This window comes from Anolis sagrei, chromosome 2 (assembly GCF_037176765.1).
Source record: "Anolis sagrei isolate rAnoSag1 chromosome 2, rAnoSag1.mat, whole genome shotgun sequence".
Lineage (NCBI taxonomy): Eukaryota > Metazoa > Chordata > Lepidosauria > Squamata > Dactyloidae > Anolis > Anolis sagrei.
In genome coordinates, this window is record NC_090022.1 from 165,824,208 (window position 1) to 165,851,833 (window position 27,626).

At 41.1% G+C, this 27,626-nt stretch overlaps 1 protein-coding gene across 1 annotated transcript; it reads left to right on the top strand.

The window, feature by feature from the left end:
- Positions 1-496: 496 nt before the first annotated feature.
- On the top strand, positions 497-27,626 carry GPR156 (G protein-coupled receptor 156). Its single transcript, XM_060759764.2, has 10 exons — positions 497-554; positions 4,596-4,721; positions 6,564-6,715; positions 8,708-8,843; positions 11,195-11,305; positions 13,805-13,930; positions 16,748-16,843; positions 21,087-21,323; positions 24,613-24,774; positions 26,305-27,626. Exons 2-10 carry the CDS (start codon positions 4,599-4,601, stop codon positions 27,481-27,483), a joined length of 2,322 nt encoding a protein of 773 aa, XP_060615747.2. The 5' UTR covers positions 497-554; positions 4,596-4,598; the 3' UTR covers positions 27,484-27,626.

Below are 27,626 nucleotides of genomic sequence, written 5' to 3' on the forward strand. Positions count from 1 at the left end.
ATCCCAGCAACTACAACTCCCAAATGACAAAATCAATATTTTTAAGTGAAGGGCATACATTGGGTTGTGAAGTGTCTTGTGTCCAAATTTGGTGTCAATTTGTCCAGTGGTTTTTGAGTTCTGTTAATCCCACAAACGAGCATTACATTTTTGTTTATACAGATTTAGCGGTTGAGTGGGAGACTGCCGCGCATAACAAGGAAGCAAGGCGCTCAAGTCTTGAAAGCAGACAGCTTTGTTGCAATAGCTTTCCAGCAACTGAGCCTTTCCCTATTTTGTGTGAAGAATTCCCCTCCCTCCCTGCCTCGCGTTCCTTGCCGTCACGTGACTCCTTGCCTCGCGCTCCACGGGCTCTTTCGACCAGGGCCATGCAGTCTTGAGAGGCCTCTTTCGACCAGGGCTTTGAAGGCCCCGCCCCCTCACTAAGGCCACGCCCCCCGAAGGACCAGGGAGAGAGGAGGGGGCGGAGGGGCAACAGGCTTCCAAGCGGCTTCCCTGGCACTTCATGGTCTTGGGGGCAGCAGGGAAAGAGAGCTTCTTATTCCTCACAGGTGGTAAGTTCTGCTGGAACAAGATCATATTTTACTGTTAATGTCCTCTGCTATAATAAGGCTTTATTGTACCACTTGTTGTTGTCTTCTAGTCTTGTTCAATGCTTGTATGTTCTCTATTGCTTACCAGCTGTGTAAGGCAATGTGATAACACTATGTGACAACATTTGAAAAAAAAATCCATTCCTGGTTTGACAGTTTTCTGTTTCATTGTGCGGTACTTACTTTGAAAGTAATTGTTCTACTCCAGAAACTTGGATTTTGTGCCTGCCACAAACTATGTTGAGTTGGTTGAGACTCTATGGCAGTGTTTCTCAACCTTCCGAACAGCGCCTCTTGTTGTGGTAACCCCCAACCATAAAATTATTATTGTTGCTACTTCCTAACGGCAATTGTGTTGTTGTTATGAATCATAACGGAAATATCTGAAATGCAGGATGTATTTTCATTCACTGGACCAAATTTGGCACAAATATCCAGTAACGGAGCTCCATGCAGTCATGTCGGCCTTGGAGGTGTCTATGGACAACACCAGCTCTTCGGCTTAGAAATTGAGCACCAACCCCAGACTTGGACATGACTGGACTTAAATGTCAGGGGAAAACTTTTACCTTACCTTACTCAATATGCCAAATTTCAATATTGGTGGGGTTGGAGGGAGAATTGATTATGTCGTTGTAGATGTAGTTACTGGGATTTATAGTTCACCTATAATCAAAGTGCATTCTGGGCCAAAACTAACAAAATGAAGTTCAACAGTGACAAATGCAAGATACTCCACTTTGGCAGAAAAAACGAAATGCAAAGATACAGAATGGGTGACGCCTGGCTCGAGAGCAGTACGTGTGAAAAAGATCTTGGAGTCCTCGTGGACAACAAGTTAAACATGAGCCAACAATGTGACGTGGCGGCAAAAAAAGCCAATGGGATTTTGGCCTGCATCAAGAGGGGCATAGTGTCTAGATCTAAGGAAGTAATGCTACCCCTCTATTCTGCTCTGGTTAGACCACACCTGGAATATTGTGTCCAATTCTGGGCGCCACAATTCAAGAGAGATATTGACAAGCTGGAATGTGTCCAGAGGAGGGCGACTAAAATGATCAAGGGTCTGGAGAACAAGCCCTATGAGGAGCGGCTTAGGGAACTGGGCATGTTTAGCCTGAAGAAGAGAAGGCTGAGAGGAGATATGATAGCCATGTATAAATATGTGAGAGGAAGCCACAGGGAGGAGGGAGCAAGCTTGTTTTCTGCTTCCTTGGAGACTAGGACGCGGAACAATGGCTTCAAACTACAAGAGAGGAGATTCCATCTGAACATGAGGAAGAACTTCCTGACTGTGAGAGCCGTTCAACAGTGGAACTCTCTGCCCCGGAATGTGGTGGAGGCTCCTTCTTTGGAAGCTTTTAAACAGAGGCTGGATGGCCATTTGTCAGGGGTGATTTGAATGCAATATTCCTGCTTCTTGGCAGGGGGTTGGACTGGATGGCCCATGAGGTCTCTTCCAACTCTTTGATTCTATGATTCTATGATTCTATGAACTCCACCAACGATGGAATTGAACAAAACTTGATGCATACACCTCCCATGACCAAGAGAAAATACTGGGTTTGGTAGGCATTGGCCTTGAGTTTTGGAGTTGTAGTTGACCTCCATCCAGAGAGCACTGTGGACTCAAACAATGATAGATCTGGACCAAACTTGGCACAGATACTCAATATGCCCAAATATGAACACTGGTGGGGTTTGGGGGAAATAGACCTTGACATTTGGGAATTGGTAGTTGCTGGGATTTATAGTTCACTTACAATGCAAGAGCATTCTGAACCCCACAAACGATGGAATTGAACAAAACTTGGCGCACAGAACTCCCATGACCAAGAGAAAATACTGGAAGGGTTTGGTAGGTATTGACCTTGAGTTTTGGAGTTGTAGTTCATCTGCATCCAGATAGCACTGTGGACTCAAGCAATGATGGATCTGGACCAAACTTGGCACAATACTCAATATGCCCAAATGTGAACACTGGTGGAGCTTGGGGAAAATATACCCTGACATTTGGGAGTTGTAGTTGCTGTAATTTGTAGTTCACCTACAATCAGAGCCTTCTGAACCCCACCAATGATAGAATTATGCCAAACTTCTCACACTGAAGTCCCATAACCAATGGAAAATACTGGAGGGATTTGGGATGAATTGACAGTGATTTAGGGATCTGGAGATCAATGTGAACCCAAACAATTATGCCAAAGGGCTTTCAAAGACCATCAGAAATATGTGTTTTCTGATGGACTTCAGTGACCCCTCTGAAACCCCCTCGCGACCCCCCCAGGGGTCCCGACCCCCAGGTTGAGAAACACTGCTCTATGGGATATTCATTGAAAAACTTGTGCATCAAAAACCAAAGTTTGTGCAGTTTCATAAACTTTCCCCATGTTTTTCTTAATGATAGAACCAATTAAGAAATTTATTTATTTATTTATTATTTACAGCTTATATATTCCGCCCTTCTCACCCGGCAGGGGACTCAGGGCGGATTACAGTGTACACATATATGGCAGACATTCAATGCCAATTTTTGACATACAATATATACAGACATACACCAAGGCTATATTTAACTTTTTCTGGCCGCCAGGGGAGCTGTCGCTTTCATGTCCATCTGCGACACTGATGAAGTACTTTCCGCATTCCCCGCATGCTTTTTGCTGGAGTGCTTGCTGGAGTCTTATTTATGGCCTCATAAATTAGTTAATTTAGCCTCCCCACACTTTAAGGTGGTACCCAATTTTCCTACATGACAGATGCAACTGTCTTTCGGGTTGCAAAGGTCGACAACAGGCTACACAATTGGTTGGAAACTCACTCCAACCCGGGCTGGCTTCAAACTCATGTCCTTTTGGTCAGAGTGATCTCAATGCAGCTGACACTCAGCCAGCTGCGCCACAATCCCAGTGCTGCTCCACAAAACCTTTATAACCCAGGAACAAAAATGATGTTACGTAGTGAAAGTTAGCCACAATCTGAAATAGTTATATACCATATTTTTATACCCAATGCTCAAGATCCTGCAAGGAAGACTCCAACAATACACGGAGAGAGAGTTGCCAGATGTACAAGCTGGGTTTAGAAAAGGCAGAGGAACAAGACACCAAATTGCCAATATACGCTGGATAATGGATATTTACATTTATTTAACTGCATTATTTGCCTCTCCCATCACCATGTTGGATGAAGTAACTGTTACTGTAGGATCTCCACTTTGGCAGAATTTTTTTTTGTGTCAGGAGCGACTGGAGAAACTGCAAGTCGCTTCTGGTGTGAGAGAATTTGCCGTCTGCAAGGACATTGCCCAGGGGATGCCTGGATGTGGGAGGCTTCTCTCATGCCCCCGCATGGGGAGCTGGAGCTGACAGAGGGAGCTCACCCGTGCTCTCCCTAGATTTGAACCTCTGACCTGTCGGTCTTCAGTCCTGCCGGCACAAGGGTTTAACCCACTGCACCACCGGGGGTGGTAAAATGAACCATACACAGATACAGGCTGGGTGACTCCTGCCTTGAAAACAGCCCATAAGAGATGGATTTAGGAGTCTTAGTGGACAACAAGCTAAACATGTGTTGTCAAAGGCTTTCATGGCCGGAATCACTGGTTTGTTGTAAGTTTTCTGGGTCGTATGGCCATGTTCCAGAAGCATTCTCTCCTGACGTTTCACTTGCACCTATGGCAGGCATCCTCAGAGAGAGGTCAACCTCAGAGGTGAACAATAGCTGCAGGTGAAACATCAGGAGAGAATGCTTCTGGAACATGGCCATACAACAAACAAACACACAACAAACAAGCTAAACATGAGCCAACAGCTGGAAGAGCCAATGTGATTCTAAGCTGCATCAACAAGAGTATAGTGTGTAGACCAGACACAGCCCTCCAGGTATTTTGGACTTCAACTCCCACAATTCCTAATAACCTACCGGCCCAACGCGCAACTGCACAATAATAATCATCATCATCATCTTTATTTGTATTCCACCCTATCTCCCCAAAACAAGACCATGTGGTTGAATAAAGGCTTTCAGTGTGCCATGAAGACTGGTTTCAACTATTCCAATTGGTTTGATTTCAAGAGCCAAGAAGGGGAGCAGAAGAACCTCCGGGATCTCTGTACTAAAACAACGGTGAGTAAATATAAGGATTCAAAGCACCATAGCTTTGAATGTCAGGCTCCTTATACATTACTTCCATTGCTGCAGATTATAAAGAGCTATGTTAATCTGTTTCAGTGTAAAATTGGGGAGAGAGGGATCGGGCAATGAAGGAATCCAGCAGCATTTATAAATATCAGGGCCCATCTCCACTGCCATATAAAATCCGGATTATCTGCTTTGAACTGGATTATATGGCAGTGTAGACTCATATAATCCAGTTTAAAGAAGATAATGTGGATCAGGGGTCCTCAGACTTTTTAAACAGAGGACCAGGTCACATTCCCTCAAATTGTTGGAGGGCCAGATTATTAGTAATATTACATTTAATATAATATATATAATTATAATATATTATTAGTAGTAGTATTATATTGTATTACATTATAATATTATCAATATTATATGTATATGTTGTTCATTCGTTCAGTTGTCTCCGACTCTTCGTGACCTCATGGACCAGCCCACGCCAGAGCTCCCTGTCGGCCGTCACCACCCCCAGCTCCTTCAAGGTCAGTCAAGTCACTTCAAGGATGCCATCCATCCATCTTGCCCTTGGTCGGCCCCTCTTCCTTTTGCCTTCTACTTTCCCCAGCATAATTGTCTTCTCTAGGCTTTCCTGTCTCCTCGTGATGTGGCCAAAGTACTTCAACTTTGTCTCTAGTATCCTTCCCTCCAATGATCAGTCGGGCTTTATTTCCTGGAGGATGGACTGGTTGGATCTTCTCACAGTCCAAGGCACTCTCAGCACTTTCCTCCAACACCACAGCTCAAAAGCATCGATCTTCCTTCGCTCAGCCTTCCCTAGGGTCCAGCTCTCACATCCGTAGGTTACTACAGGGAATACCATGGCTTTGACTAGGCGGATCTTTGTTGCCAGAGTGATGTCTCTACTCTTTACTATTTTATTGAGATTGAACATTGCTCTCCTCCCAAGAAGTAAGCGTCTTCTGATTTCCTGGCCACAGTCTGCATCTGCAGTAATCTTTGCACCTAGAAATACAAAGTCTGTCACGGCCTCCACATTTTCTCCTCTATTTCCCAGTTGTCAATCATTCTTGTTGCCATAATCTTGGTTTTTTTGATGTTTAGCTGCAACCCGGCTTTTGCGCTTTCTTCTTTCACCTTGATTAGAAGGCTCCTCAGCTCCTCCTCGCTTTCGGCCATCAGAGTGGTGTCATCTGCATATCTGAGGTTGTTAATCTATTATTAGTAGTAGTATTATATTGTATTACATTATAATATTATCAGTATTATATGTATATATATATATATATATTATATTACATTATATCATAAGCACAGTGCAGGAGACAAGATGGAACTGCCTTCCTGGCCCTTTTCTTCACTCTGATCTCAGAGCAGCAATTGGTCCTGGGGGTGGCTCCAACTGATGACCCTGGAGGCAAGATGGAACTGACTTCATGGCCCCAATGTTATGTTATGCTTACATTATGTCAAATGGGTAGATCCCTGATATTACGCAAAAAAAAAGTATTAAAATATCAATATTTTTCTAAGTTCTCATCATGATTGCACATTTCACTAGCTCTCTCCCACTTCCTCTGCAAGGAAAGTTTGAGACTGTGTTCTGTTGTTTCATTTTATGCCAGATCGGAGAATTTTGCCTTTGCTTTATTATCTGCTGTTGCTGTTTATTTATTTTTTTCAAGAGGATAAACAGATCGACAAACAACTGTGCTGTTTTGTGTGCAGTAGACTTTCCTTACCAAGCTTTTCTTAAAGAGAAGAGATTCCCCATGTCTTAAAGAGAAGAGATTCCCCAATATTGTCCCTGGCTTTTGTCTTCCTCAGCCTTTCTCAAGCAGCACCTGTGAGAACTCCACCTCGTCCTCGTCCTCCTCCTTTTCAGTCACCCTCTTGGGAACTATGTTGGGCTTTCTTACTTGTGGTGTCCTGCTGAGCTTCTTCTTTCTCATCTTCACCATTCACTTCAGAAATAATAGGTAAGATCAGAGGCCAATTCTGCTGATAACCTTTAGTAAACAAAATAATTGCTACAAGGCAGAGCTTTTGGGGCACACTAGCATGTTGCTAGTGTGTTGCATGAAAAATGTTCTCCACGAACAAAGGCTGCCTGGCAGGAAGACACAGTCAAAGCCTTTTCAACAGACAGCCATCCAGCCTTTGTTTAAAAACCTCCAGAAAAAGGTTTTTGGAAATCTCTGCTATAAGTTGTTGTCTTGGTGTTGCTAGAAATAATCCTGTGCTGTGCAACATAGGAAGGTATCCTATAAGAAATGTGAACATAAGGTAAAAACAAAAGAACATAAAGGAAAAACAATAGAAGAATGTTATTTTCTTTCTTCTTTTGTAATATTTGTAGTCCCCTTTCGGGGGGAGAAGGGTGGGGTATAAATATAGGAAATAATAAATATTCCAATTCTGTTCTTTTAGTGTTCTCAACACTGTCAAACATCACACAGCCCAACAAAAACATGCTTGGTGAATTGTTTTTTAGGCCTGTTCCTGGGATTGTTTGAGGTGCTGATTCATAAAATTGCATTCAATAATAATAATAATTGTAATATCCGCCTGTCCTTGCAGCTCAAGTTACAAGGGGTATTTTTTAAGTAAGGTCCGTTTGAACATAAGCACACAACGAAAGTTTATTTCAAAAAAGTAAATTTATTTTCAGAAAGTACATACTTCACTCTATTTTTTGACATAGTTGCCAAGTTTGTTCAAATACTTATTATACCTCTGAACCAATTTTAAAATACCCTCTTTATAAAAACTTGCTGCCACCAAAAGCCACCAAATCGTCTGTAATCAAAGAAGGGCGACCGGAGCAGTCCTCATCATGGACGTTGTCACGGCCATCTTTGAATTGTCGTACCCACTTACGCACTGTGCTTTCACTCATAACAGTATCACCGTACACTTCAGAAATCTGTCGATGAATTTCTGCAGCAGGCAGGTTCCTTGCTGACAAAAACCGTATCACTGAGCGAACCTCACATGCGGCGGGTGAGTTGATAGTCTTAAACATTTTTAAAACACAGAACAGAATCGTACAGGTTAGCTACAGAGCAGAAACTGAGCACAGTTGTTCCCAAGGCATGCCGGTACACGACGCGGTATGTGCGCGAACTACTAGTGTCTACAACAAAATGGACCTTACTTAAAAAATACCCCTTGTATATACAGTAACTTTATTTTTATACCCTCCACCATCTCCCCAAGGAGACTTGGAGCGGCTTACATGGGGACAAGCACAATTATCACAGATAAAAACAACAGCATTAAAATCAATGAAATAAAAACATAACACAATCACAACAACAACATTAAAACAATATAATGGCTGAGAAAACAGGATTGGGTTGGGTCTACTCTCAAGTAGTGCAATAAATTCTTAAGTAGAGCCAAGGGAAAGTGCAAAAACTCAAGTGTGCCAGTCTAGAGAGAATACCTTGGTGATAAAGTGTCGAGATTGGTGGGGTGGGCCAAACTAAAGTGCAGGATAGACCTACGGATCTGTTTCAGAGCTTCCTTGAATATGGGTGGTGAGGGAGCTGCTGTAAACATGTTTGTGTTCTTGCTAGACTAGAGAATGTGCGTAGTTATATCTGCAGCAAGTATAAGTCAGTTGCCCTTTTGGAAGAGAAAGTCCAGCAACTTGAGGCTCCTGTATTTACTCTTCAGCATGAGATTTTCATGGATGGAGTAGAGCAGCCAGTCCTGGATGAGGAATACACAGGGGATGCCTCTTGAGGAGGAGGTTAGGTCTCAAACACAGGGGGAAAATGACACATATAAGTAGAAGGACTAGGATTCATTCTACAGAACTGATTGGAAGCTGATTCCATGAAATCAGGACTTTCATAGAGAAAGCACAGCAAAGAAGTCTCATCTGATGATATGGTTTGGGTTAAGAATAGCTTTCTTTAAAAATAATTCTTATCCTTTCTTCTTAATTCCTTGGTTGACTGGAGGATAGTAAAGATGTCCAGTCCCAACCTGAATGTTGTGACTCTCTTGGGGAGCAGTTTGACTTATGGCAGCGCTTATCTTTTTGGAGCTGAAAAACAGAATTCAGTGACCAAACCTTCCATGGAGATGCTTTTTCAGGTGAGTGAAGCCCAAGGGAAGGGAAGGCATGTGCCTTGGTAAAATTGGGCACATTTACATTGGCAATAAATTGCAATTCAAAGGGGTACAAGGATATGTTCCATTGATGCATACAGAATTCCCTCCCCATGCCCCCAGTTGTTTTCTATGTCTTCTTTACTGATTTTTTTTCGGGAAACAAATTTATTTATTTATTTATTTACAGCATTTACAGCATTTATTTCCAGCATTTATATTCTGCTTTTCTCACATAGCGGTTTACACATAGATAATGGCAAAAATTCAATGCCTTACAACTACAATAGTAAAACCACACTTTACACATAAATCATATTAAAAAGAATACATCAACAAATATCAAAACAATTATTAAAACCATAAAACAATCTCATCAGTTGAGTCACCGTTCCAGTCCTTGTCCCACTAAAAGCTGCATACATCAATTGTCCGAAGACCTGGTCCCCTGATCTCCATTTTTTTCCTAAAGATCAGGAGCGAGGGAGCAGATCTTGTTTCCAGAGTATCCACATTCTGCCTTTCAATGCATCAAATTCATCATTCAATTTTAATATGATACAGAAGCATGATGCAAACATTGCAGACAACACAGATTAAGGTCTGATCGTTATCTGAATTGGTGTATCTAGGAACTGGAAAGTTATAATTCTAACAAGGAAGGCAATGGTGGCAACTACTGTATTTCCCGGCATATAAGACAACTTTATAACCCTGGAAAATCCTCTCAGAAGTTGGGGGTTGTCTTATACACCGGGTATAAAAAGATCGAGGGTCTGAAATACCAGGCGAGGGAGGCAGGCTCCCAGCCTCACGTCACCTCCTCCTCCTCCTCTGTTGCTGTACTGTCAGCATGGAGTGGAGGAGCCTCTCGGGGAGGCTGAAGGCCGGCAACGAGAGCCTGGGGAGTCAAGCGGCGCTGGAGGGGCGCAGCAGCAGCAACTGCTTCAGGCGCCCTACTCCAGTGGGAAGGTAGCTGCCTGCCTCCATCGCCCGGTATTTCGGAGCCTCCGTCTTGTTTTCTCAAGTGTCTGGACTCAAAACAGGAAGTAAGTGATGAGCGTGGTGGTTGGCTGGGCTGCGAAGGGGAAGCCACCTCTGTGGAGCTGAGAAGCCGTCTCAAGGTCCAGGAAAGGAGGCTTCGGGGTCTGGAGGGGCTAGCAAAAAGGGTAGTCTAAATAATCTTCCGGGGAAGCCCTCCTTTTGCTCCCACTACTGTCACAAGTGGGGACGAGAGAGAGGGTCTTCTTGGTGGTGGCTTCCCACCTCTGCAATGCCCTTCCAAGGGAAATAAGACAGCCCTCATCCCTCCCCTTCTTTCATAAGAGCTTGAAGACTGGTGGTTTCAACAAGCCTTTGAGAATGACCAGTTCTAGCCCAGTCCCAAACATTGTTGAATATGGTCTTATACTTACTACCTATTACCCCAGTCATCCCTCTAATGGGCCCTAGAAATGAGCAGCCACAGACCCGTCCTTAATTCCCAGTCCCCTCATATTTTGAGTTTGCACTAGCCTTGTCCCAGTCTTTTAATTGCTCTGAACAGGCAAGATTATTTTATATATGTGTTTAGCCTGAAGAAGAGAAGGCTGAGAGGGGATATGATAGCCATGTATAAATATGTGAGAGGAAGTCACAGGGAGGAGGGAGCAAGCTTGTTTTCTGCTTCCCTGGAGACTAGGACGCGGAACAATGGCTTCAAACTACAAGAGAGGAGATTCCATCTGAAAATTAGGAAGAACTTCCTGACTGTGAGAGCCGTTCAGCAGTGGAACTCTCTGCCCCAGAGTTTGGTGGAGGCTCCTTCTTTGGAAGCTTTTAAACAGAGGCTGGATGGCCATCTGTCAGGGATGATTTGAATACAATATTCCTGCTTCTTGGCAGGGGGTTGGACTGGATGGCCCATGAGGTCTCTTCCAACTCTTTGATTCTATGATTCTATGTGTGTGTTATTGTGATAATTTTATGTTTATGTTGTTTTGTTAATTTTAAGTTATGCTGTTTACTCTGTATGTTTTGGTGAAGTTGCTTGGAAACCGCCCTGAGTCCCCTTCGGGGAGATAGACCAGTATATAAATAAAGTTATTATTATTATTATTATTATTATTATTATTATTATTATACGGCAGGTATATCTCTAACTCTATATTTTAAATGGAAAAGTTAGGAGTCGTCTTATATGCCCAGTCATCTTATGCACCAGAAAATACGGTAGTTTTATTAATCCAAATCAAGAAATCCTTATTTCCGATCTCCCATGTTATGTCTTGCTGAACATTAAGAATTGTCTCCTCTCTTCCCATCTCAAACCTCCCATTTTCCTGCTGGCTTTACAGGCAAGACTCTGCCTATTGTGTATAGGCAGTTCCCTGACGTTTGGCCCTATCCTAGGAAAAAGCTGGCGGTTGTACAAAGTCTTCATCCAGCAGGTTCCAGACAGGAGAGTGGTACGTTCTCCTTTTCACCATTCTGTTCATTCTCTCTGGGGTCTGGCGAACAGCTTGTCGAGTATGGCTCCTCAATGAATTGTGGAAATGATGGCAAAGCTCCTGAGTGATGAGACACAGCTATGATGATGGGGCTTATCCTAAGTAATGAGTTGTGGCTATGATGGTGGAGCTTATCCTGAGTAACAAGACATAGTTATGATGATAGAGCTTATCTTGAGTAACAAGATGTAGCTATGATTATGGAGCTTATCCTGAGCAATGAGATGTCTGTAGCTCTATCACTATAGTTATGATGATGGAGCTTCTTCTGAGTAACAAGATGTACCTGTTATGATGGAGCTCCATTGTTATAGCTACGTCTGATGATACAACTGTCTACTAGCACCTTTGAAAACCCAGTAACCACAGCAACTTGAAGAAGTTCCAAGGTGCAGGAGAGATATGTTGATGTGTCTCATTCTCTCCCAACTAATAATAATAATATAATAATAATACGACTTTATTTGTACCCCGCTACTATCTCCCGAGGGACTCGGTGTGGCTTACATGAGGCCGAGCCCAAACACAACAATAACAATAACAGCAATGTATTGTCGAAGGCTTTCATGGCTGGAATCACTAGGTTCTTGTGGATTTTTTCAGGCTATAGAGCCATGTTCTAGAGGCATTTCTCCTGACGTTTCGCCTGCATCTATGGCAAGCATCCTCAGAGGTTGTGAGGTCACAACCTCTGAGGATGCTTGCCATAGATGCAGGCGAAACGTCAGGAGAAATGCCTCTAGAACATGGCTCTATAGCCCGAAAAAATCCACAAGAACCTAATAACAGCAATAATACAAAAACAATACAAAACTCATAACACAATAACACAACGCATTTAAAAACCAATGGCTGGGCCAAATGCAATAATTAAAAATTTAAAAAATAATGCTGGGCATGAGCAGGTAGCAAGTAATTGGAATAAAGGTTTTGAAGAGGGAAGAAATGTGCAGACAATCCAAAATCATTATTAAAGTGCATTTGAGGACATATTGCTGGGAGTTTCCTATTCTGGGAAGTCACACTGAAACAGCCATGTTTTCAGTCTCCTCCTAAAGACTGCCAGTGTTGGGGCTTGTCTAATATCCCTGGGGAGTGAGTTCCAGAGTCGAGGGGCCATCATTGAGAAGGCCCTCTCCCTTGTCCCCACCAATTGCGCTTGCGATGGTGGTGGGAGCGTGAGCAGGGTCTCTCCAGATGATCAAAGAGATCATGTGGGTTCGTACACAAAGATGCGGTCACGCAGGTAGGCGGGTCCCAAACCGTTTAGGGCTTTGGAGGTAAGCACCTGCACCTTGAATTGGGTCCAGTAAATGGATGGCAGCCAATGGAGCTCCCTAAACAGGAGGGTTGACCATAAGGCAAGGTGAAAATAATAATAATAATAATAATAATAATAATAATAATAATAATACTTTATTTATACCCCGCTACCATCTCTCCAAGTGACTCGGTGCGGATTACATGAGGCCGAGCCAACAATATATCAGTAATACAAACAATAACAACAATAATACAAGCAATAAAATAACACTCATAACAAAAAATAAGCAATGAACATTAACAATAACACAACGACGTTTAGAAAAAAAACCTATGGCTGGGCCAAATGTAATAATTAAAATCTTAAAGATAATGCTGAGCATGAACAGGCAAGTTGCAATGGTGCTACAACTGTAAATGTACAGTATCATAGGCACCGGGATTGTGGCGCAGTTGGCTGGGTGTCAGCTGCATTAAGATCACTACTGACGGAAAGGTCATGAGTTCGAAGCCAGCCCGGGTCGGAGTGAGCTTCCGGCCAATTGTGTAGCTTGTTGTTGACCTTTGCAACCTGAAAGACAGTTGCATTGTCAAGTAGGAAATTTAGGTACCACCTGTGTGTGCGGAGGCTAATTTAACAAATTTACGAGGCCATAAAAAATCTCCAACAAAAGCATGCGGGGAATGTGGAAGTACTTCATCAGTGTCGCAGGTTGCCAGAAAATTGGAATGTTATATAGTCTCCGACTGTCTGTCTATATGTATTGCGTGTCTATGGCATTGAATGTTTGCCATGTATGTGTACATTGTAATCCGCCCTGAGTCCCTTGCAGGGTGAGAAGGGCGAAATATAAATACTGTAAATAAATAAATAAATAACTTACATTTACAATGGCCTATGATACTGTAAATTTTGAAGAGGATCCCAGCTGATATTTTCAACTCCATATGTGTTATCTTGATGATATCATAGGAGACCTTCTCAAAGATATTACTGCAATTAGGTTATGTTAAATTCATACATCCTCATGCTAGTAATTCTAGTAAGTCTATGATCACAGACCTTTCCTGGTGTAGGTTTTGGCGGGGGGGGGGGAATTCTTTGTGTCTATGTGTGCGTGTATTCAAAACAAAATGGCAATCTTGGATATCTGTATTCAAATGTCTGTATTCAATTATCTGTATTCAATTCAGATTATCAAAGATTTTCAGCTGCTGGTGATGGTATCAGTGTTAGTGCTGGCTGACATTATCCTACTTTTGATTTGGATTCTCTTAGACCCGGTTCAGTGTCTCCAAGGCATTAATGTAGATCTGCAGGTAAGAAGTAAGGGGAGTGGGGACTGGATGTCTGAATCTCAGATGTGAATCTTGTTTGTTCAGTTAAGAGAAAACTGCAGCCCCTCCAGAATAAATCAGAAATAAATACACTACTAGTTGGCAGTGTATTTGGATGGAGTCGGGGTGGGTGCAATTTCTTTCTTTTGGTGAAATCAGAAATAAAAAGTTTGCAATAATTTTATTAGGATCATCAAAATACAGTATTACAAAACTGGAAAACTTTGTCAGTAGATGATTCCAAATTTAAGGAGAGGGTCTAAGTACCTAAAGACACCAGATCTTGTTTGATCTTAAAAGCTCAGCAGAGTCAGTCCCAGTTAGTAGCAGGATGAGACACTGCCAACAAATACCAGGTCCTGTGGGCTATATATGTTTATTGTCTGAAAACTTTATGAAATTGATAGGATCACTATAATGCACAGGCACCTCCTAAAATATGAACACGTGTTCATCAAAAATATGAAGCCGTCAAAAGGACGAGGGAGTATGGTTATTATAACCGCTGTATATTTAAATTTATTATTATTATTATTATTATTATTATTATTAACTTTATTTGTACCCCGCTAGCATCTCCCGAAGGACTCGATGCGGCTTACACAGGCCGAAGCCTCAGAACACAATACAGTAGAAAACATAACACACAATAAACAAACAAATCAAATAATTAAGCAAAATAACAGCAACAGTGACAATACAACAAGACACTTTAAAACTGGGCCGGCCGGCGCGCTGGGGTACAGGGTTAAAAGTGCTGAAATGGCAGGAGGAACATCGGATTGAAAATAGTGCGGTGTACAGCAATATTGATTATACTTGTTTCTCTTTATTTTAATTGTTGAAATATATCCCACTGATTATACCAATATCAGGGGAGATTAGAGCAGAGAAGAGGAGAGACACTTAGCCTTTTAAAAGGTAGGAACTGGGAAACACTAGAACTGAGAGACTCGAAATGCTTCTTCAAATGAAATCCCCTGCCACCATTCCAGTATTAATCAGACTGAGGTAATATTGTCAGTTTGTTCTGTAACAGACACTGTGCTGCTAGTTTCTTAGTGGTTGCTGTGAAGCTGACTCTAGAAATACTTTGACCTTAAAGGTACAAACTCTGAGGCTGGTATAAGTTAATAAAAGAACAAGAATGTTTATTGAACAAGCTTGAAATAATTCAGGGTCAAATGCTTAATGGTTTCAGAAAATACTGGAATGAAAAGCTTGTGGTTGCATTAGAGAAAAATCTTAAACTCTTCTGGGTTACACGTCTTCAAAGTTCCACCACAGAAAATTACTTCAAGAAATTAATCTCTGAAAGTAACTCCCAAAACTGCCCCTTAGGAATCTAGCCAAAAATACTCCGAACTAGACTTCCCTAGGAATTGAACACTCCACTAACTGGGCCCTGCTCCACAACAATATTCTAGCTATCTACTAATAGCTACTCTGAATACCTCACAAAAGACTAACCCAATCTTCTTCTCTAAACCCAAACTGAACTAACACCAACTCTCCACTCTCCCTAACATCCCACCTCCAACTCTAACTGACTAACTGGGACCTCAAGCCTCTGTTTTTAAAAGATACTTTTTCCCTCTAAACCACTTAGGATCCACCCCCTACTTTCTAGCCAATCCTAGCCTCCTTATTTTCCCTCTAAAACCTAACTAAAATGGCTTCCACCCGGCTCCCTTTTCTAAAATGGATGCAGTGGCTTCACCAGGCCCACTCCCTTAGGCTTCAGCCAGCCAGCTAAGGTAAGGGATTCATTACAATCACCATAAGTGATAGGTGATTTGAAAACACTTATTCACCTAGGAAACAGAAAGTCCAAAATATCTGATCATATGTAATGGCCATTGTACCAATGGGCAGATTGACTTGCAAGGTAGGAGGCTGCAGAACAAGTGAAGAAGACATCAAGATAGCAGTTAACATAAATAATAGTTGTTGGTTATTTTAAAAAATGACCTCAGGGGAGCTGGGGACTTTGTATTCTTCCAACCACTAGCTGCCAATTTTGCTTCCTTTCCATAGAATCATAGAATCAAAGAGTTGGAAGAGACCTCATGGGCCATCCAGTCCAACCCCCTGCCAAGAAGCAGAAATATTGCATTCAAATCACCCCTGACAGATGGCCATCCAGCCTCTGTTTAAAAGCTTCCAAAGAAGGAGCCTCTACCACACTCCGAGGCAGAGAGTTCCACTGCTGAACGGCTCTCACCATCAGGAAGTTCTTCCTCATGTTCAGATGGAATCACCCTTCTTGTAGTTTGAAGCCATTGTTCCGCATCCTAGTCTCCAGGGAAGCAGAAAACAAGCTTGCTCCCTCCTCCCTGTGGCTTCCTCTCACATATTTATACATGGCTATCATATCTCCTCTCAGCCTTCTCTTCTTCAGGCTAAACATGCCCAGCTCCTTAAGCCGCTCCTCATAGGGCTTGTTCTCCAGACCCTTGATCATTTTAGTCGCCCTCCTCTGGACACATTCCAGCTTGTCAATATTAAAAATCTTACCTCAGCACCAAAATTTGATCTCTTACTTTTTAAAAATCTTACCTCAGCACCAAAATTTGATATCTGACTTTGCTGATGAAACAACTCCCACATTATCCCATGTTTTTGCTTTTTGCCCCATCAGGAGCCAGTCTGCTCCAATCAAGGTGACACACAAATCTGTAGGTTGGAGCCAAGTATGGCTTTTGCTGTTAGGATTTTGGAAATAACAAATTGTTGAATATTAGGCGTCTTGCAAACAAAGATAGATGGCTTTCAATGTGTATTTCAATTTTCTGCTAGGTTACTGAGGAAGGCTTGATTTGCACAATGGGTCAAGGGCAGTTCTGTACATCCCTGTACTCTGACTTTTGGCTTCTTCTCTTTCTGGGATACAAGGTAAGTATTTAATTCCAGGGATCTGTTCACATGTTTAATGAAGCTCTTATATCAGAACTTTCCAAATACTACATGTTGGTGACACACTTTTTAGACATGCGACATTTCATGACATAGTAATTCAGTTTTACTAGCAAATTGGAAGCTAAACCAACCCCTTGCAAAAGATTGTACAAACAACAAAACAACAAACACCAAAACTTTATTAGGGTCACTGACCAGCACAAAGCGGGGCACAAGCTCCCTGGGAGGGGAAGGACAACTCCCCATAAATTGTAATAATTAAATGTATGGGAACACAACATATATGTGAAATAAGTGCTCTCTCTCTCTCTATATATATACACACATATATACATATATACATACACACACACACTCAAGTATAAGCCTAGTTTTTCAGCCCCTTTTTTAAGCTGAAAAAGTTCCCCTCGGTTTATACTTGAGTCAAAGTTATTTATTATTTTACTCTGTTATTAGTATTATTTTATTGCATTTATTATTTTAGTCTATTATTATTATTATTACATTTACATTATTTTACTCTATTATTATTTTATTACATTTATTATTTCACTCTATTATTATTACATTTACATTATTTTACTCTATTATTTCTATTACATTTATTATCTTACTCTATTATTATTATTACATTTATTATTTTATTATTACTATTTTTATTAAATTTCCATTATTTACTCTATTATTGTTTTTATTACATGTGATTACATTTATTATTTGACTCTGTTATTATTGGTAATAGGTAAGCACATTTACATTGAAGGAAGTTAAAATAATGGTTTAATCAGAGTTGGGCAGTCTTATCTTAAATTACAGTTTTATGTAAATACTCAAAAACATTTAACCTACTGATGATCACCAGTAGCAGCTACATTTCTCACCCTTGACTTATACTCGAGTCAATACGTTTTTCCAGTTTTTTGTGATAAAATTAGGTGCCTCGGCTTATATTCAGGTTGGCTTATACTTGAGTATATATGGTATATATGATTTCACATAGATGCAAAGGTTTCTCTTTATTTTTATGCAACACATCTACACACTGCAGCCTATACACTAACGTGTTGTGACACACAGTTTGGAAAGTTCTGTCTTACGTGAAGAGGCTTTGGGAGACAGGTTTGCAACTACGAGGCGTATTTTTAAAGTAAGGTCTATTTGAACATAAGTACACAACGAAAGTTTATTTCAAAAAAGTAAATTTATTTTCAGAAAGTACATACTTCACTCTATTTTTGACATAGTTGCCAAGTTTGTTCAAACATTTATCATACCTCTGAACCAATTTTAAAATACCCTCTTCATAAATCCTCGCTTCAACTGAAGCCACCAAATCGTCTGTAATCAAAGAAAGGCGACTGGAGCGGTCCTCATCATGGACGTTGTCACGGCCATCTTTGAGTTGTTGTACCCACTTATGTACTTTGCTTTCACTCATAACAGTATCACCGTACACTTCACAAATCTGTCAATTAATTTCTGCAGCAGGCAGGTTCCTTGCTGACAAAAACCGTATCACTGAGCGAACCTCACATGCGGCGGGTGAGTTGATAGTCTTAAATATTTTTAAAGCACAGAACAGAACCGTACAGGTTAGCTACAGAGCGGAAACTGAGCACAGTTGTTCCCGAGGCATGCCGGTACACGGCGCACGCGCTCGTTGCAGTATGCGCGGGAACTACTAGTGTTTACAACAAAACGGACCTTACTTAAAAAATACCCCTCATATTATACAATGAAATACATTAGTTTGCCTGAGCAGTAATGTATTTCATTGTATAATAGTTGCATTCCCGTTTTTGCCCCTCCTTCAAATTGGTATTTTTGCTTTCTTTGAGTATTAGTTGCTTCCTTGATTCATCACCCCAAAGTACCCACACATACACATCCACTCCCTTCCAGCTACGATGCTTCACTCACCTGCTTTCGGACAGCTAAGTGAGGTGCCATTGCTGAAAGGAGGCACACTTCTTTCACCGCATAAGAGTCTCACCCTCTTTTTTCAGTCAAAAAAGAGATAACAAGTGCAACTATTATGCAATAAAACACAATATTAATTCATATCTACACCATTCTCAATGGTTAATACTGCATATTTGTTTCAGACATTCACTGGTGCAAAATTCAGGGGCTTATTTGCCTACTGACTGAATTTTTGCCTTGATAAAACACATATATTCACCCCACCTTATCCTAAACCACAGTGCTTTATCTTAAACCAGCTAGAATTTATGGATGTGAGTTTTTGGGGTTTTTGGGGTTTTTGGGGGGGGGCGGAGAGGACAAAAGATATGGCGCTCCACATTCAAAGTAGAATGCAGCCACTGTCCGATCTTAGACAAAAAGAACTATATGACAATTATATTTGTATTAGAAGCCTGTTGGGCATTTCCTTAAAACCCCATCTAGAATAGCTAGATACTTCAATAAACCAAATACGTAGTTTTTCTGTTATGCCTTTTGGAAAACCACTGGTCCAAAATGGAAATCTCCATAACCTTTTTTGGAAATTTGATGATATTTGGAAAGGGATGACCTTGTTAGAAGTCACAACCTTTTGAAAAACTTTTTTGGGAAATGGCATTGACCAGCATTTATATGTATATAGCACAGGGTTTCAGAAGTGTTCTTTTGAGGTGCCCAAAACATCTACTCTCTCTTAAAATATATTTGCCTTTAAATCATGCTCTCAATAGACAAAAATGAGGTAGACGTCTTTAAAACTAACATAGTTGGTTTACTCATAAACTTCATGTATTCAGCATACAGGTACTTTCCTTATTAATCCCGTTACAAATAGATTTGAAGTAGTTCCTCTGTGTAGGTAACACGGGGCATCATTTCTTAGAATAAATAGTCCAAAATGCAAAGCATCTGTATGTTCTGAGATTCTAATAGAGTCCAATGGAGTCTCTAATGGTTTCTGTATAGCACACCATTTCAACTGTCTTCTTAAAAGCAAAAACACTGAAGTCTAAACTGCACTGGGTTGTTGTAGGTTTTTTCGGGCTATATGGCCATGGTCTTGAGGCATTTTCTCCTGACGTTTCACCTGCATCTATGGAAGCATCCTCAGAGGTAGTGGAAGTAGGAAAATGGGTTTATATATCTGTGGAATGACCAGGGTGGGACAAATGACTCTTGTCTGCTGGAGCTAGGTGTGAATGTTTCAACTGACCACCTTGATTAGCATTTAATGGCTTGGAAGTGCCTGGGGGAATCTTTTTTTGTTGAGAGGTGATTTGATGTGCCTGATTGTTTACTCTCTGCTGTTTTGCTGTTGTAATTTTTGAGTTTTTTAATACTGGTAGCCAGATTTTGTTCATTTTCATGGTTTCTTCCTTTCTGTTAACATTGTCCACATGGTTGTGGATTTCAATGGCTTCTCTGTGTAGTCTGACATGGTGGCTGTGAGAGTGGTCCAGCATTTCTGTGTTTTCAAATAAAATGCTGTGTCCAGGTTGGTTCATCAGGTGCTCTGCTATGGCTGACTTCTCTGGTTGAAGTAGTCTGCAGTGCCTTTCATGTTCCTTGATTCACTGGAGGATGCTTGCCATAGATGCAAGGGAAACGTCAGGAAAAAATGCCTCTAGACCATGGCCATATAGCCTGAAAAAACCTACAACAACCCAGTGATTCTGGCCATGAAAGCCTTCGACAATACACTAAACTGCACTGTTTCTAGTAGTAATTTTATTGATTAGCCCTTAGGCCATATCACAATAAGAAACAGAACAACAAGGCCTGACAAGACCTGATCACACTCCACGTAGAAAGCCAAAATAAGACACTTATAATAACACAGTAAATACATATGATAAGACATGATAAAACTGACAAACTGATCAAGCTGAGTATATACATCATATTTCATCATCACCCCTACAATTTACCCCAAACACTGTTTCTAAAATGGAGTCTGAGTCCTGAACAAGCCCAATTCATGGTCTGCAGCCCCTCTCACAACAAAGCGTTAAGGTAAAATTGCAAACCAATACACACATATACAACACAGTAAGCTATTATATACATGACAAATGACTATTCAGGCTTGAGAAGATTGCTATTTCCAACAATGCCAAGTATGTAGTAGAATTTGATTACATTAAGACATGAATGGTTAATTGAGTGAGAGTCAAGTTTCAACATGTTGAAAAAAATGATAAACATACTTTTTGAAGTAGTTTTCAAAATATTCCTGTTCTTTTTTTTATCCCAGTTCAGCCTCTTGATATATGGGGCCTATCTTGCTGGGCTAACAGATGATCTTAGCTGTCCACCCGTCAATCAGTCTCTGACACTCATCATTGCAATAGTTCTTGTTTTAATCTCTACTGGAATGATGCTGGTGGTGAATCGTTTTTTCTACTTGTGGCACAACCTGGTCTTTGGATTTACCACAGGAGGAATCTTGGTTTCCACATCTACAATAAATTGCTTGATCTTTATTCCCCAGGTAAGGACCCAGACAAAGAAATCTTGTTTTGGAAGCTTCATAAAAACACACACATATACAGAAGCATAGCTAAGGTGTTGGTTATACTTAACATGCTCATTGTGACGTAATTTTCTTTATGCATCATGATTTGTTTCTTTGATTTGCTGTCTTCATTTAATTGTCTGGATTTGTTGTGTGATTACTGCTATTTTATTGTTCTTTTTTGTTGTAAGCTGCCCCTAGAAGGGGCAGGATATAAATAAAAAAAATATTATTATTATTATTGTATTGTCGAAGGCTTTCATGGCCGGAATCACTGGGTTGTTGTAGGTTTTTCCGGGCTATATGGCCATGTTCTAGAGGCATTTTCTCCTGACGTTTCACCTGCATCTATGGCAAGCATCCTTAGAGGTAGTGAGGTCTGTTGGAACTAGGCAAAAGGGTTTATATATCTGTGGAATGACCAGGGTGGGACAAAGGACTTTTGTCTGCTGGAGCTAGGTGTGAATGTTTCAGCTGACCACCTTGATTAGCATTTAATGGCTTGGAAGTGCCTGGGGGGGAATCTTTTGTTGAGAGTGGTTTGATGTGCCTGATTGTTTACTTTCTGTTGTTTTGCTGTTGTAATTTTTGAGTTTTTTAATACTGGTAGCCAGATTTTGTTCATTTTCATGAACCTAGCTCCAGCAGACAAAAGTCCTTTGTCTCACCCTGGTCATTCCACAGATATATAAACCAATTTTTCCTAGTTCCAACAGACCTCATTACCTCTGAGGATGCTTGCCATAGATGCAGGCGAAATGTCAGGAGAAAAATTGCCTCCAGAACATGGCCATATAGCCCGGAAAAACCTACAACAACCCATGGATTCCGGCCATGAAAGCCTTCGACAATACATTAAACCCTATTATTATTATTATTATTATTATTATTATTATTATTATTATTTGAAACACAACAAGATGAGTCCACAGCAGACACTCTGCTGAATTGGACCACACATTGGACACTTCCCAAGTGTCTAGGATTGTGTGATGTATCGGCGAATAATGCGTGCAGATCCCAGTAAGGTGGCCTTCTGCAGCTGGCAATTTTGTCAGCGCGGATTGTGTTGAAGTGCAGGCCAAGGTCTTTAGGCACTGCACCCAGTGTGCCGATCACCACTGGGACCACCTTTACTGGCTTGTGCCGGAGTCTTTCCTGTTCAATCTTTAAATCCTCATATCGTGTCAGCTTTTCCAGTTGTTTCTCTGCAATCCTGCTGTCACCTGGGATTGCGACATAGACAATCCATATTTGTTTTTTAACACGATTGTGAGGTCAGGAGTATTATTCTCCAAAACTCTGTCTGTCTGAATCCGGAAGACCCAGAGGAGTTTGGCGTTGTTGTTGTTGTTAATATTATTATTATTATTATTATTATTATTATTGGTGGGTTATATCAGTGTGCAACATCAAAATCTAACCAAACCTAATTGTTTAATGACTAGTTGTTCAATGATATTGTATTGGAAGCCAGTATCATGCAGCCCTGCACTTGCTTTTTTCCATTTCTTTGCTTTGTGGGTAGGGAATGCTGAGATTAATATTACTCATAGGGTGACACCCTTGTCTTTCCCTTATGGTCTGACTTCCCAGAACTGAGTGAAACAGACTGGTACTACATTCCCCCGTGCAGGAACAGGTCTGTTTAACCAAATTGTCCACGATCGACACCTCATGGTGTGTGCGAGTGCACACTTTGCATACAATGGACACAAAATTATTTCTGCAGCCTAGGTTTTCCGGGAGATCATGGAATCATAGAGTTGGAAAACACTATATGGGACACCCAGTCCCATACCATGCCATGCAGGAATAAGCACAATCAAAGTACCCATGGCAGATGGCCATCCAGTACTGTTTAAAAGAAGGAGCCCCTATTCAGAACAATCAATTGCCTTGATTGTTCTAAATAGATGATGATCGTGCCATTACTGCTTAAGCAGGGAGTTTTGAGATGGTTGAACAGAAGCTCTCCGAAGCTCTAGGTCAGTGGTTCTCAACATGTGGGTCCCCAGGTATTTTGGCCTACAACTCCCAGAAATCCCAGCCAGCTTACCAGCTGTTAGGATTTCTGGGAGTTGAAGGCCAAAACATCTGGGTACCTATTCATCTCATACTGGCATGTTTTCGAAGAAGGTTGGCAGAAGCTGGGGCCTGATAGCAGGATCTCACTCCGCTAACTCTGACCTTTTGGTCAGCAAGTTCAGCAGCCTAGCGGTTTAACCCACTGCACCACTGGGAGAAACTTTACTACTTGCACACTATTTGACCTTCAGTAACAATATATAGCCTTTGTAAGAATAAAATAACTTTAAATAAACAGTATGTTCAGTAATTTGTCTTTATTTCCCTTGCATTTACATTTTGTTTAATTTTGAGGACCAAAGGAAGGTATCCTGTATCTTAAAAAGTTGACATGATAGAACAAAACTGGGGTAATTTTTGGATTCAGATGCCCAAAGTTAGTAAAAAAAACAAGTACGAAAGTCGCGTTCCCCAGTGTTATATGCAGGTGACAGACCTAGCAATTGTCACCAGATCAAATTCAAGTTCATGGTGGCATGACAGCCTCACAATACCATGGGGTCCTAGGCCCATGTAGTGTGCCACCCAACTGAGCTGTAACCAATAAAGTTGTGACCTTGTCTTACCCAACACATTAATCTGTTTTGTTCATTATATGCAGAGGCCTACCTCCATTAAAGCAATATACACAAACAGAGATTGTTTGTGTATGTTGCTTTAATGCACTACTTTCAGAACTCTCGTTTCTGAATCTGTCATTGGCAATTAGGGTGATAAAGGTAAAGGTAGTCCCCTGGCATTAAGTCCAGTCATGTCTGACTCTGGGGTGTGGTGCTCATCTCCATTTCTAAGCCGAAGAGCCAGCGTTGTCCGTAGACACCTCCAAGGTCATGTGGCCGGCATGACTGCATGGAGCGCCGTTACCTTCCCGCTGGAGCGGTACCTATTGATCTACTCACATTTGCATGTTTTCGAACTGCTAGGTTGGCAGAAGCTAGGGCTGACAGCGGAAGCTCATGCCGCTCCCCGGAATCGAACCTGCGACCTTTCGATCAACAAGCTCAGCAGCTCAGTGCTTTAACCCACTGCGCCACCGGGGGCTCCTAATTAGGGTGATAACCAATTTTATTTTGGCCAGGTGTCAGACCAAAATATTCACCATGCATTCATGTCTTTTTCCATTTATATGTTTTCCACTAATAAAATTAACACCTATGCTTTCTTTAATGTTCAGTAGATCAGACAGTGGAAGACTTTTGAAAAACAAAAAGATGATGCTAGCTACATGGCCAAATATTTCACCAGTTCCAGTAAGAACCTCCAGTCTACCATGTACAGCGATGAAGAGATCTACCAATTGCTGGGAGAGAAAAATTCCATGATACATCAGCTTGCTGAGGTGAGACACAAAAAGAAGAAAAATCCCCCCTGCTAATTATTTTGCATATTAAGTTTTGCATATTTATAGGAAGATCAGTCCGATATAGACATACCTCCATTGTTCAAGAATTATAGCTATGAAGATAGATAGATAGATAGATAGATAGATAGATAGATAGATAGATAGATAGATAGATAATTACACACACACCCCTATGGTTTCTTGCATCAAAAAGAACACATAAACAGTGAATATAAAAATACATGATTGAATATTTAGAAGACAATTTGAATTTATGATATAAAAAACCAGGGAATTAGAGTGGATATGTTCATCCATTTTGTAAAAGATCACCCTTAGCATGAATTTCCATGAGTTCACAGTAAAACTCAATGTTAGCTAGGAACAAATTATTCAGTGAGGCAAGATGTTTAGCAACCTGTCAATGTAAGAATTTTTATCCATATAATAAAGACTCTGGCCTTTATTTCACATAATAATAATAATAATAATAATAATAATAATTTATTTGTAACCCGCTACCATCTCCCCAAGGGACTCGGTGCGGCTTACATGAGGCCGAGCCCAAAGTACATCAAACTAAACATCAATAACACAACATTAATCAAACAGTCAATAACAGGGGTCCTCAAACTTTTTAAACAGAGGGCCAGGTCACAGTCCCTCAAACTGTTGGAGGGCCAGATTATAATTTGAAAAAAAACATGAATGAATTCCTATGCACACTGCACATATCTTATTTGTAGTGCAAAAGACACTTAAAAACAATACAATAATTAAAATAAAGAACAATTTTAACAAATATAAACTTATTATTATTTCAATGGGAAGTGTGGGCCTACTTTTGGCTGATGAGATAGGACTGTTGTTGTTGTTGTGTACTTTCAAGTCATTTCAGACTTAGATTGACCCTGGTGAGGGCTGGGTAAATGACCTTGGAGGGCTGCATCCCGCCCCCGGGCCTTAATTTGAGGACCCCTGGTAAATAAAATACAAATAATATAAATCACATAAACAAAAAACAATAATCAATAGTGACATATAAACAGTTTTTTTAAAATGGCTGGGCCAAATGTAATAGATTAAAATTGAAAATATGCTGACGTGAACAAGGTAAAATATAACTGGGATATGATTTTTCAAAGAGAAACGAGGGAACACAGTCCATCCTAAGTCAGTATTAAAGTGCATTATATGGTCATATTGCTGAGAGTTCTCCTTATTCTGGGAAGGCACACTGGAACAACCATGTTTTTAGGCTCCTCCTAAAGAATGCCAACGTTGGGGCATGTCTAATGTCCCTGGGGAGTGAGTTCCAGAGTCCAGGGGCCACCACCGCGAAGGCCCTCTCCCTCGTCCCCACCAATCGTGTCCCTGTTTAAAAAGTTTGACAACTCCTGATCTATAGCATGGAGCCATGTCAGTTCAAGTGATGTCACTGCATTAATTCTACAGTCTTTTTGCATCTGAATTGTGCATTTGGGGATATTAATCTTGGAAACCTGTATTGTATTCTGTTCAATACAGAAAAATACAGCAATTGCTTGTCTTCAAGAGGAAGTGAATAATGCAAAGAAGCAACTGCTGAGACTGGTAGCTGTAGAGGATTACAATGCTGTTGGCTCTCCCTTTCCTTCTTCCCCACAATTCCTGGAGGCTAATTCTGCCACTATTTGTTCTTCTATGGGAGCTGAAAACCAGCCAAGAGATGCTTTTCCACCCAGACAGGAAGTGAGGATGTTGCAGTCTCCCCGACTCCCACATTCACAGTGCAGTCCGGAATTATATGCTCAGAAAGGTTGCACTGAACAGATACCATTAGACATTCCTGCTAGGTGCAGATTAATGGATGATTACAAAAAATTCAGTTCCAGAGATGACCAAACCCAGCAGTTCTGTCAGTACACCAGCACATTTTGTATCAAAGATCCAGTCAGACTCTCAGCTCCAAGTGGTGAAGCAAAGCAAGGAAAGTTTTCACCTGTAGTCCTCAATCATCTCCCAGAGTTTACCCAAATAAGAAGCCAAGCACTTCAAGAAACCTCGCAAGATCTCAGCATGAACTGTATTGGTGTTACCCAAATTTCTTCCAGGGGATGTGAACAAGGTGCAGCAGATGACATGAATATACTGTGCCAATCACAAGACATTCAAGTAGAAATTAAGGAACGTAGCCCTTGTGAACCAGGACAGGGAAAGAGATGCCCCACCCCTCCTGAGAGTTTGCATTTTCTAAACAAAATGGCCAACAAAATGCAAACAAGCTGCAGAAGTTTATTTGGGGCATCAGTCAGTGGCACTGAAGATGGGAGTTCTTTGCACCAGTTGGCTTCTTTCTCAGCACCCATGGGTAAGAAAACACTTCAATACAATGCTGAAAATGTAGGTTATCTGGGTAGGACTGGGAACCTGCATCAATATCATCCAAAGCAGTTTCTAACACACACATTACAAGGCCCATTTTCCTCCAAGCACTCTTACCCTGGTTCTGATGCCAGCAGTAGTTCCTCGGGAGCCGATTCTCCCTATTGCCCCTCCAGGCACTTTTGTGAATTTTGCCAGTGCAGCCTGTCTTCCTCTAGTGACAACTATGCCACTGATGTAGACTCTGAGCTTGGTATGGCTCAAGGCTTGTTTATAAAACATTCTGAAAAATCTCAACCTGTTGTGAACTTCCATGATGATTTGGAGCCTACCTATGTGTAAAAGGTGGAGATTAACATGGCCACTTCCTAGACAAGAAGAGGACCGCCTCAGGACAGATTACAACTTCTGCTCACAATGTTTCTTTATTCCAGTGATTCTCAACCTTCCTAATGCCGCAACCCCTTAATATTATTATTATTATT

Coding starts and splice junctions, on each gene's coding strand:
- GPR156 (XM_060759764.2), top strand. CDS start 4,599: ATGTGGTTGAATAAAGGCTTTCAGTGTGCCATGAAGACTGGTTTCAAC. Junction 8,844..11,194: donor CCATGGAGATGCTTTTTCAG/GTGAGTGAAGCC, acceptor CTGGCTTTACAG/GCAAGACTCTGCCTATTGTG. Junction 11,306..13,804: donor AGGTTCCAGACAGGAGAGTG/GTACGTTCTCCT, acceptor TATTCAATTCAG/ATTATCAAAGATTTTCAGCT.